General features: G+C 50.4%; 1 protein-coding gene and 1 long non-coding RNA gene across 3 annotated transcripts in view; one reads left to right on the top strand and one right to left on the bottom strand.

The window, feature by feature from the left end:
- Positions 1-586: 586 nt before the first annotated feature.
- LOC307205855 lies at positions 587-9,124 on the bottom strand. 2 transcript variants are annotated; one of them, XR_013834120.1, is made up of 4 exons: positions 8,895-9,124; positions 7,034-7,153; positions 5,031-5,131; positions 587-2,195 (listed from the first exon to the last, which is right to left on the bottom strand). It is a non-coding gene; the product is annotated as an uncharacterized lncRNA (long non-coding RNA). The 2 variants fall into 2 exon arrangements; XR_013834121.1 differs by lacking the exon at positions 587-2,195 and having other exon boundaries at positions 4,218-5,131.
- Positions 9,125-10,504: 1,380 nt separating this feature from the next.
- The window catches only part of CNIH2 (cornichon family AMPA receptor auxiliary protein 2), a 51,818-nt gene continuing 50,204 nt past the window's right edge, over positions 10,505-12,118 (top strand). Inside the window, exon 1 of the mRNA XM_079958521.1 lies at positions 10,505-10,933. Within this exon, the coding sequence (XP_079814647.1) occupies positions 10,853-10,933 (81 nt within the window). The 5' untranslated portion in view covers positions 10,505-10,852. The remainder of the gene's footprint in view (positions 10,934-12,118) is intronic.

Genomic DNA, 12,118 nt, shown 5'->3' on the forward strand with positions numbered 1-12,118 from the left:
ATTTAGGGATAACAGAGCTTAGGGATGCAAGTGCACTCATAACTGCTAAGAGTTAGTGAAGGTCAGAAATTAGTAAAATGGTAGAATTTAGATACTACAGTGGTGCCCCGCAAGACGAATGCCTCGCAAGACGAAAAACTCGCTAGACGAAAGGGTTTTCCGTTTTTCGAGGTGCTTCGCAAGACGAATTTCCCTATGGGCTTGCTTCGCAAGACGAAAATGTCTTGCGGGTTTGCTTCCTTTTTCTTAAAGCCGTTAATACCCGGGGAATCCACGCTCCGCAAGACGAAAAAATCGCAAGACGAAGCAACTCGCGGAACGAATTAATTTCGTCTTGCGAGACACCACTGTATTTGGGATACTGAAGGGAAAATGCAGGCTGCAGCAGTTATCCTGAAATGGGCCACACATAGAAGTTCCTGGGTTAGTTTACGCAAACGAGCCTTGCTGGGCTAGTTAAATGCAGAGTCCTTGAGAAACAATGGAGAGTCAGGCACTGGGTTATTAAGGGCCATTGGCAATGCAAAAAGCTACACTTCCCTCCTGCTCTGAGGAGTGGACAGAGACAGGAGATTTGGGCAGTTGCCACACAGGAAAAATGTGCCCCTTTTAAAACAGAGAGGCTGCTTAGCAAGTGTTATTGGGAAGGAGAAGGAGGTGTCAGAGCTCCAGGTGGGGCAGAACCATATTGGCAGGCTGAGAAAAAGGCATGGAAATGGTGTGCCGGATGACATGAGCTCCAATGCTGTGCTGTTGTGGGGAACAAGCCTCCCCCCCCCATGCTGTGAACTCTCTTCCTCTACTTAGATGCAGGTGTATAGAGGTGTAAAACCATATATCTTAAAATGCTACAGTCTCTTACATGCCTGAATTCCTAACAGAAACAGGACCCTGGGTAAGTGCCTGGAACCCCCTGGAAATTTGCTACCGCTTGGCAGCGACTGGGGTGGTGTGCAACCTTTGTAACAGTATATAGGCTTTGTACACACTGGCATTAAAAGCACATTTGAAACATAGACTTTCCCTCATAGAATTCTGGGCACTGTAATTTTCTCCTCCCAAACTTACAATTCCTAGCAACCCTTAATAAACTACAGCGCCCAGAATTCTTTGAGGGGGGCGGGAATGTGCTTTAAAGGTACAGTGTGTACACAGCCTTTGTTGTCCTAAGCTGTCCCCAAAGGAGCCACTAGAGGGTGCTGACCCACCAGCAACGTTTTCCAACCAAATCTTAATTGCCCCATTGTGAACCCAATTTGCTCTCAGGTAGGAAACAAACTGAATATGGGAGAGAATAAGAATTTGCTTTGCTCAGCAACCTCCAGCCTGCCCGACCTGTGCCAGGGTGGCTCGGAACAGCCGGCGAGGGACTGGGCCGCCGCGGAGCAGGCTGTTTCTGCTGCCTTTGGTAGTGTGAATGATCTATATGCTATTGTCCTGCTTCTCCCCAAGTCTCTATTTTAAGCCCTCAGCCGGCAAGTATTAAGGTCAGTTCAAGGCAATGGGAGCAGACTCAGCAAAGCATTTCTACACAGGGGAAAAGTCTACATGTCCACAGTGATGCCCACACTATATTTTCTGTACCCTCAAAACACACCATACCCTGCAAGGCAAAACCTTCTAGAGGAATTACAGCAAAACTAATTAAAAGTTTTGTAGCAGCTTAAAAAATAACAGATGCTTATGATGGCAAAAGCTTATGTAGCAGTTTGCATAAAGGGTTATCCTCGTTTAGCAGGTATATAAATACTTCTTATTGTTCATTTAGTACCTGCCTTTCACCCTAAGGTCCCAGCATTAAAAACAACATTTAGAACAACTTTTATGATGGTCTAATGACATTGCAATATAACAGTTAGAATACCAAACCAGAAAAACTACCATATGGAAATTTAGACTGTAGCATAGTAGGAAAATCCTCTGTTACAGATTATAACTATGCCAGCTAATTCTAAACAAGTAGCTGGACATTTGTTAGAAAGAATATTATGTAGCTGCCTTCTTTACCTTGAGCAATCAGGCAGTGATGGAGGGCATAGTGGTAAATTTTGAATTGCAGGTGCTTATTCTGGTAGCCCATATACAACTGCAATCCTATGAACAGAATAGCTTCTTAGGAGTGTTGGTTAGTTGGTTAGTTCTGACTGAATGGGTTCAGCTTATGAAGCAGGCATGTTTTAAAGGTCTTCATCCCACTGAAATGCAACCTCTAGCTTTTGATTAGAAATGCAAATAGACGTTATTATCTAAACTGCTGGCATGAAGCTGGAACCTCATCAAAGGAAAGGAAAGAGGTGTCTAGCCTCTTGTTTCCTTCTATTCTAATCTGTTACAAATTTGAAAGCTTTGTTAACACTTCACTCACTTGCCAGAAGAAGAAAAGGTATTTAACACTGCCAGTGTTCCAACCAGCAGGTGACACCATTTGCTCCTGCTCGGGTGGGGAGAAGTAGTCCCAGAGCTGTGTTTTCCCTCCTCATTAAAGGTACCCCTGCCCGTACGGGCCAGTCGTGTCCGACTCCAGGGTTGTGCGCCCTTCTCACAAGAGGCCGGGGGCCAGCACCGTCTGGAGACACCTCCGGGTCACGTGGCCAGCGTGACGAAGCTGCTCTGGCGAGCCAGCACCAGTGCAGCACACAGAAACGCCGTTTACCTTCCCGCTATAAAGCGGTACCTATTTATCTACTTGCACTTAAGGGTGCTTTCGAACTGCTAGGTGGGCAGGAGCTGGGACCGAAAGACGGGAGCTCACCCCGCCGCGGGGATTCGAACTGTCGACCATGCGATCGGCAAGTCTAGGCGCTGAGGTTTTACCCACAGCGCCACCCGCGTCCCTACACTGCTACTTTAGTTGTTCCCTAATGAATACTGTAATATGCGCTAATAAGCAGTTCTCTTGAGTGCCAGTGCTTATGTATCTGCATAACGTTCCAGAGCATTGGCTGTTTTTTTAAAAAAACTAAAGGTGCTACGAGAGTCCCAGCAGATTTTCCATGAAATAAGTGAAGCTGCTATGGATGTTAATGCCAACAAAACTAGAAAGATTGAAAGCAATACAACTACTGTTAATCAACAGGCACAGTGCTTATCAGGGCTGGGGAACCTTTGGCTCTGAAAGTGTTGCTGCACAACATCTCCTGGGCATGAGAAGTGCTTTGGACACTTGAGAGAAGAATACAGATGGGAAGCATGATACTCTTTCTAGAGTAGCCAATGTGGTGCCCAATATGGTAGAGGGAAGTGGGGGGCAGATGGGGCCGGGAAGGTAGCCCATCTAGGAAAAGGAAAACTCTGACTCTTGCGAGATATCTTTGGGAGAAGAAAAGGCTAAGGCAGTTGTTTTCAACCAGTGTGCTGTGGCACCCTGGGGTGCCTTGAATGATGGTCAGGGGTGCCACTGGCAACACTGGCCTCTGTCCCTTTTTCCCTCCCTCTTCTGATGCCATCTCATATGTCTGCCTCCCCAAGGCTTGCACAGCTCTTTGTTGCAGTGGCCCTGGCTACAAGCTCCAAAGGGGATAGTGCCTCTGGGGCTGGGCAGGGGGTGCTGGCTGCCAGAAGGTGAGGCAGCCTCGGAGTAAGCAAGCAAGCAAGCAAGCAGGCAGGCAAGGGAACCCAGCCAGCTAGTCCTCCAGCCGTTGCTGTTGGGAATGGACAGTGAGGCACGTGAAGTGCAGGTGGGTTCCCACAAGGCAAGACACAGTGATAACAGCAAGAGCCTTTATTGAACTACATAACTGGGAAATGGGCAAAGCAACCACTTATATACATTTCTGAAAGCCTGGGCCACTCCCACTCACAATGTGATTGGCTGACTAAACTTCCAAGCTGCAAATCAGGACTTCAAGGGCCAATGGAAGAGGCCCAAATCCTGAAATGTTCTGTGATTGGACATAATGTATCAAATCAGAACACAGGAGCTGAGATTCCTTAGTCCAGGCTCAAGCTCAGGCAAACACAGACCACTGAACACACAACACCACATCTCTTTGGGGTGGGGTAAGATCAGAGACAAGGACGCGGGTGGCGCTGTGGGTTAAACCATAGAGCCTAGGACTTGCCGATCAGAAGATTGGCGGTTCGAATCCCCGCGACGGGGTGAGCTCCCGTTGCTCGGTCCCAGCTCCTGCCAACCTAGCCGTTCAAAAGCACGTCAAAGTGCAAGTAGATAATGGGACCGCTCCGGCGGGAAGGTAAACAGCGTTTCCGTATGCTGCTCTGGTTTGCCAGAAGCGGCTTAGTCTTGCTGGCCACATGACCCGGAAGCTGTACGCCGGCTCCCTCGGCCAATAAAGCAAGGTGAGCGCCACAACCCCAGAGTCAGTCACGACTGGACCTAATGGTCAGGGGTCCCTCTACCTTTAAGATCAGAGACCAGAGGCGGCAGCAGCAGCAGCAGCAGCTGCTGCCCGGAGGACTCCCAATAAGGGGAGAGGAGACTGAGGAAACTCTACAAGGGAAGGGTGTTCAAAAAAGGATGAGAGACTGCCAGCATTGCAGGCAAGGGGTGACATAACTGGGCTCCTGAGCCCCACAGGGGTGCCGCAGGAAGAATGTAGTTATTCAAGGGAGCCGTGGACTCAAAAAGGTTAAAAACCTCTGGGCTAAGGAGTAAACCCTACAGAAACCGGAGTCCCTAAGATGGTGGGTCCTGCCTGCCGCCTTCCTCCTCCTCCTTAGTCTTAGAGTTGCCCTTGTATTGCTCAGCGAAGAGGAGGCTGTGAGCAATGCTAGAATTAGCTGGCTCTGCCTGTCCTTGGCTCTGGCCCCACCTGCTTTGGGGCTCCCTGCCTTCTGCCCCGCAAGTCCCCATGACACACCAGCCACCATTGTTTACATCGGATGCATCCGCACGAACTTGGCTGCATGAACAAAGCCTGTGAGATTATAAAGGTTGCAAAGTCGAGGATTTCAGTTGCCTGGGCAACCTAAACCGAGCCTCCTCTCCCCCAACCCCATCGCTTTTCGGTTAGTGACATGGTCTTAAAGCCAGGATCACACAGCGACTGCTGTTTCCCTAAGGTTCTTACCTCACTTTGGCGCTCTGGGCAGGGAGAAGGGGCTGGTGGGTGGATCTCGATGTTGTTCTTGCATCGTGTAATCCAAGAGATGGGATTAGTTCCTTTAAAACCTGCGTGAAAGAACGGCTCAAAATTGAATTAACAATACTGAGGGATTTGGGGGAAGGTGGGGGGGGAGCCCCAATGTGTTTCTGACAAATTGAACAACAACAACAACAAGTAGACAAAGCCTCCAGAGTACAAAGCCCAGATTCCAGGGATTTGCATGGGGTTTAGAGCTGATGTTTTTGTAAGGTATGTTATGTGCCGAAAACTGCATCATCTTGTGTGTGCCCTACCCCACCTCCCTGGCCTGTCAACTGATTAGGGCATTTTTTTGGCTGACTTAATTTGGATCACTTGCAGCTAATCAATCAGTTAATAAAGCTAAATGCACATGTGTTCCACCCAAACCAATATATATATATTAGTGCTGTTGTTATTGTGATGAAACATTTGCAATATCTGAACCCACACATGCAGAAAATCTGAATCCATTTCTAAGCCTTTAAAAGAGGGAGATTCTATTGTTATTATTTAAGTTTACATCTGGTCCTTCCTCCTGAAGGAGTCCAGGGCAGCAAACACCTTCGAAACAATCCTAGTACTGTACAGATGCAGACAGGGAAAGATCTTACATTAAAAGGCTTGTTAAAAGGTCTTCAGCAGCTGCTGGAATGGCAAGAGAGACCATAATTAATGGGAGGGAGATCCAAAGGGGTAGCTACCACACAACACAACACAACACAACACAACACAACACAACACAACACAACACAGGCCCAATTCCTATATCAAAAGATGATATCTGCCAGAGGCCCTCTCCTACTGCACACAGTGATCGACTGGGTATATAATCTTTCAGGTATCCTGGTCCCAAGCTGTAAAGGTAGCTTTTTGATATAATCGAGTGCTGCAAGGCTGGCACCAATGGTTGGTATGGCTGGGTATTTTGTTTTCCAAAGCAGGTTTCTAGTCCTCAGGAACGCTGAGGTTCCAGTTGCAAAGGCTGAAGTCCGAGCAAGGCTTGCTGTAAAGGAGTGACTCACTGAAGGACAGAGGCCATGGGGTCTTGTCCAAACGTTCTCTAGAAACCTGGTACTGGAAAGAAGTGTGAGAAGGTACAAGTGAAATGCAGAAGCTGCTGCACATTACTGTAGGGCAGGGATGGCCAACTCCCAAGGGACTGCGATCTACTCACAGAGTTAAAAACTGACAGTAATCTACCCCCTTTTTTGGGGTTCAGGTCAAAGTTGTTGAGCTTCTTTTAGGAGGGAGGGAGGGCTTTTTTTAGGGGAGCCAAAGTTGATGGGCTTCTTTGGGGGGAGCCAGTGATCGACCAGTGATCTACCACAGATGTCCAGTGATCTACCAGTAGATCACGATCTACCCGTTGGACATGCCTGCTGCAGGGGATAGTCCTCTTGCATTACTATTCCCCATTCTTTTTGACTGTAACACACCAGAACCAAAATGGCCTCCCTGAAATAAGCTTCATCCCCATTTATTAAAATGTGGCGATAGCATCACCCTGGTCCTGAGGCAGGTGGCTGGAATGGTCAAAATGGGATTAGGGAGACCTGGGTTCAAATCTCCGCTCAGCCACAAAGCTCATTGGGTGATCCCAGGCCAGGCACCAACTCTCTGCCTAACCTACCTCACAAGACTGTTGGGAAGATTGAAGGGTAAAAGACGTGGGTATGGAGAGAACAACCTTGAGCTCCAAAGATGGGGTATAAATGGAATAAAGAACTGCATCTTGAAGGAGCCCTCAGTTATTATAACATTTATAGCCCCCACCTTTCATTCAAGGTGCTCAAGGTCATGTACATGGCTCCCCCTTCCCCACGTTATCCTCACAACAACCCTGTGAGGTAGGTTAGGCTGAAGTACAGTGAATGGCCCACGATCATGGGCTGGATGCAGATTTGAACCCTGGTCAAAGTTGGGGCTCTAACCACTATACCACATACCTCTTAAGGCTGCCTCCACTTTAAAAAGTTGTGATATGGAATTTTAAACTGTGGTAGGACAAGGCTTTTGTCTTTTGTTTAGAATGGAATATAAACGTTCAGGAAGGAGCCTGGAATATCCTTGAGAGACACACAGGCACACACATTCCAATCACAACTTAAATGAATAAAATATTCATTATTGTGTGTAACTACCCACTGATTCATTGGAGCAATAATCTTAATTAGAATACCATGCATTATTGAAGTTCTGTTGAAGGAGGGGGGGGGGGTACACAAACACTCAGACACTACCACCCCATTAAAAAAACACACAAATCTCCAAAAAGGGATCCAACAGCTTGCTTTGGCAGCTCCTGTTGACAACTGATCGATGCTTCTGACAGAATAGAACATTTTGTCAGATTTCATCAGCATGTGAGGAAAGAAGCTCAGAATGTGTATATTAAGAGCCGTCTGTCTTTTTTAAGAGTTATGGGGGGAAAGGACACACTGAGAGACAGACACAGTGACCAGGGCTGCGGACACTCCATATGCTGAACACACATTATTTCCTCCTGACAATCCCGGGAACTGTAGTTTACCCCTAAATAAGCTACCATCCCCACTGGTTGTGCTGGCTGGGGCTGGTGGGCGTTTTAGTCCAACAGCATCCAGTCAGCACCATGTTGGCTGTCCTTGTACCTTACAAAAGACACTTCTATGTAGGAATTCTTGAATAAAACACGCCGTGTACCTATCTTACGCATATATATTTGTTGGATTAAAAATCTGTTGACTAAAAAAAGGGTTCTCATAACATCTTTCAGTCCTAACACACCACACATTCCTCTCACACACTGCGCTTCTGTCAATCAGTTGCGCCACTTTCCCTCCCTCCCTCCCTCCCTGCCAGCCACAACACTGTCTCCCTCATGTTTTTACACAAGTGTGCCCATGCACACCAAAATGGAGCTGCCCTGGCCTCCCATTCGGCTCCCTTTTCCTTCACACGGAGACCCCGTGCGATTCTTACACACACAAACACACCCCTCTCTTGTTTTCCACCCCAACCCTTGTCTGTTCACACGTCCTGCCTGTGGTGAAGGCACTGAGTGTGTGTGTGTGTGTGTGTGTGTGTGTGTGTGTGAGAGAGAGAGAGAGAGAGAGAGAGAGCTTGCAAGTGAAAGAAAGAACTGCATCCATAAGAGAGAGACGAAAGAAACAACTGCATACAGGAGAGAGACATTGCAAGGAAACCGTGAATATGACTGAGCTGACTGAAAATACTGGTGAGAGGCAGGAAGAGACATAGGAATGGATTTGGGCGGGAAAGAGAAGAATGAGGTGTGAGGAAGAGCCTGGTACATCGTAGCACAAACACACTCCTTCCTCACATTTCCCTTTCATGTTTTCTCCCTCATAATCCACACTCCTACACAAGCCTTTCCCATTCACTCTTCCCTGACAGGATATGTGCCCCATTCTCCCCTGTCTGTCTGTCTGTCTGAAGCACACATACACACACAGCTCTGGAATGCATTTAAAACACAGACAGAATCCTCGGAACAGCAGCTTATTCCTCACAGAACTACAATTCCCAGCACTCTTAGCGAACGACAGTTCCCAGTTTATTTGGTGGTGGGGAGCCATGTGCTTGAAGCGTATGGCGTGTAGGCAAGCCAGTTGCCCCCTCGCTCTCCTCTATGCACGCACAAGCCCCTCATGCATCCACACAGTCACACCTCTCTCCAATTTCCTTCCTCCCCCCTCTCATTTTTTGTATTATGCATTTATCATCTATATTTGTTAGCCACTACATAAAACTTTCCGGGGTTCAGAGCAATAAATGGGGAAGTGCGGACTCCAACTAAGTTCTCACAAGCAGAGCCACTGAAATGAATGGGCCTAAATGAGCAGTGTGCTTTTATTCCAAAGTGGCTACACTTAAGTAGATGTAACATGGTGGGCTACTGCTCAATGTATGCTTGCGTATACGGTATCATGCCCCCGCCCCCATATGGACAACCACGACCCCTTCCACACTCGCTTCCACACACTGGCGCGCAACCACATTCCCTTCGATGTTTTCACACGCGCCTGTATGCAGCGCCCCCTAAGCCACGCCCCCTTTCAGACATCCAGAGCCACGCCTCCTCCGACTCACATTTGACGCCCACGAACGATCGCCGACAGCCACGCCCCCTTTTCACACGCGCGCGCACACTCTGCAGACTCGACCCCTTTGAACGCAGCACCGCAGCCATAACATCTCCTTTTACGCATCATTTACTATTATTATTATTATTACCCAAGGTCCCAGGGCGGGTTACGGTATAAAACACAGCATTAAAAGAACTTTGAAAAGCGGGTCCTATATATTTCTCTCTCCAAAGACCCCTTTAATTACCTCCACGCTACTGAATGAAATCCTTCACCCCCAGTGTAAAGGTGTAGTGGTTAAGGAGCTGGGCTGGGACGCCGGAGACCAGGGTTCAAATCCCCGCTCCACCGCGAAATTCAATGAGTGACACTTGGCCAGGCGCTTGTTTCTCAGCCTAGCCTACCTCGCAGGGCTGTTGGAAGGACTAAAAAAATTCAGAGAAAAATGGGTATGCTCCTTGAAGGAAAGGTGGGTATGAATGTAAGCTATTAATACCTGACAGTAAGCTCCACAGGGACTTACTTCCGAGTAGACACCGCTATGATTGCACTGTAGATCCCCATATTACAGATCTCATGTTATTTATTTATTTATTTATTTATTTATTTATTTAATGCTTGCATTCATATTCTGCTTTCCTTTCCCTTTCCCCAAGGCTGGCTTGGCACGTGGTTCTTCTCCCATTCCGCCTCCCCATCTCATTTAATCCCCACAACAACAACAACAACAACAACCCTGCGAGGTAGGTTAAACTGAAAGAGTGTCGGGGAAGGCAAGGCGCAAGATGGAAGCTTCGTGGCTGGAGGAGGGCGGGGACCCCAACCCTGTTCTCTCCGCGGTCCTCCCGCAATGCTCTAGCTCAGGAGTGCCAAGAAAATCTGGTGGGGCAAGTAAGCCCTGTCCCGCACCATCAATCACGCGACACACACACGCACGCGCGTCACTTGAATGGCAATGCTCAACTATTTTATTGGGGAGACCCCGGGCCCCTAGGAGTTGGCTCCTATGCTCTAACCACTGCACCACCGCTGCCTTATTCCGACTGGAGCCCCACGAGGCTCCCTCGCTCCTCTTCCTCCTCCTCTCCGGGCGCCTCCCCCCACCAGCGCAGCCCCGCCACGTGCTCCTCCTTCCCTGGGAGCCGAGCAGGGGACTCTCCCTCTTACCCCCCACCAACCCGGGGGGGGGCGGAGATCGGGACGCGCACCCTTCCTGGGGCGACTCCCTCCTCCCCGCCCGCCCTCTTTCTCCAGTAGCAGCAGCAGCAGCAGCTCCTCCAGGTAGAAGCAGCCCCGCCAAGGAAACTCTCTTCGGTGGCGCCGCCCCGCTCCCTTCCCGCCGCCGCTTGCAGCTCCTCCTCCTCCTGGCCGTCGTCGGCGAGGGCGCCTCGCTCTCCCTCTCCCGGCAGACGGCGGCGAAGGAGCAGGATGAAGGGGGCGTCGTCGCGGACCTCGCAGCAGCAGCAGCTCCTCTAGCCGCCTCCTCGCACCTTCCTCGCCTGCCGCTCTGCCCCATGGCGGAGTAGCTGCGCGCCCGCCTTTGCTGCCTTCGGGGCGGGGGGTGGGGGAGGGAGGAGGAGGTTGCCAAAGTGGGGGGGAGGTCGCGGGCCGCCCCCTCCCTCGACAGCACCGCCGCTACTGGGACGACCACCGACGGCGCGCCCCCTCCGCCCCGCCATGGCCTTCACCTTTGCCGCCTTCTGCTACATGCTCACCCTGGTCCTCTGCGCTTCGCTCATCTTCTTCGTCATCTGGCATGTGAGTCGTCGGCTTCCCCCCACCCTAGAAGGGGGGAATGTGGGGTGGGGGGTGAAGAGCTGGGCTGGGTGTGTGGGGAGGGCTGGGGGGGGTGAGGGGATGTTCCAAGCGGGGCAGGGTGGGGTGGGGGGCATTTATAGGCAACAGGAATGGGGTGGGAGGTTACAAGTAGGGCAGCAAGGGGTGCATTTAAATGCTCCTGGGGGCTGAGGCAGATCCAAGCAGGGGGGGCTCTGTGACGGGCTGGGGGTTCATGGAGGGGAACATCTGGGGTACCCCAGGGTGGGGGGGGAGAGAGGGAGCAGGGTCTCTGGGGAGGGCAAGAGGCAGTGGGGCTGCAAGTGCGGAATGAGCGGTTGGTTGGGATGTTGTCAAAAATGGGGGAAATAGGGGTGGAGAGATCAGGAAATTGGGGGGCATTGAGGGACTAAATGGGATCAGGGAGGTGGGGGCAGGGGACTCCTCAGTGGGACTCAAAGAAGGGGGCAGCAGCTGCCAAAGTGTGTTGGGGGTGATATGAGACGGCAGAGTTTTCCAGTGGGGCAGGCAGTGGGGTGGGGGAGTAGGGAGGCAATTGGGGTGAGAGAGGGGTCAAGCTGGGGCAATTAAGAGGGATAAGCAGCGGGGGGGGGGCTAGGGAATGGAATGAGGGGAGCACAGGCAGGCAGTGTGTTGGGGGGGCGATAGATGGCAGTGGGGGGAGATTGGAGAAGGTGAAGATGGGGCCGGAGGAAACCCCACAGGGAGGCTTGGTGATGGGGAAGTTGGGAGAGCTCATCTCTGAAAGGCTTGGTGGTGGGGCAGTGATGTTTTCACCCAATTCCTGCTTGGCTACATGTCTTCTTCCCCAGTCCCTTGAACCCAGAGCCAGCCGTCTGCCGTCTGGAAGGAAGTAGAGGGGGGTTAAACTCCGTAAGGCTGTTGCCCAGAGGGTTTTGGGATGGGGGTGGCAGCAATTGCTTGATCTCAAATAGTGGGTGCTGGGGTCACAAAGCAAGGGGGGTAGATGGTTCAGGTGGGCAATAGCAAGGGGTCCTGGACAATGTGGTTAAAAGCCAAAGAAATAGCCCCCCCAAATGTGGGGCACTGTGAGCAGCTGCCTTATCTGCAAATCTGGTTTGTGGGTTTGTGGGACGGTTTGTGGGGTTTCTTTCTTGCTCCCTGCTGGAACGCAGGTGGGTTTCT

This window comes from Podarcis cretensis, assembly GCF_951804945.1.
Source record: "Podarcis cretensis genome assembly, chromosome: 16".
NCBI lineage: Eukaryota > Metazoa > Chordata > Lepidosauria > Squamata > Lacertidae > Podarcis > Podarcis cretensis.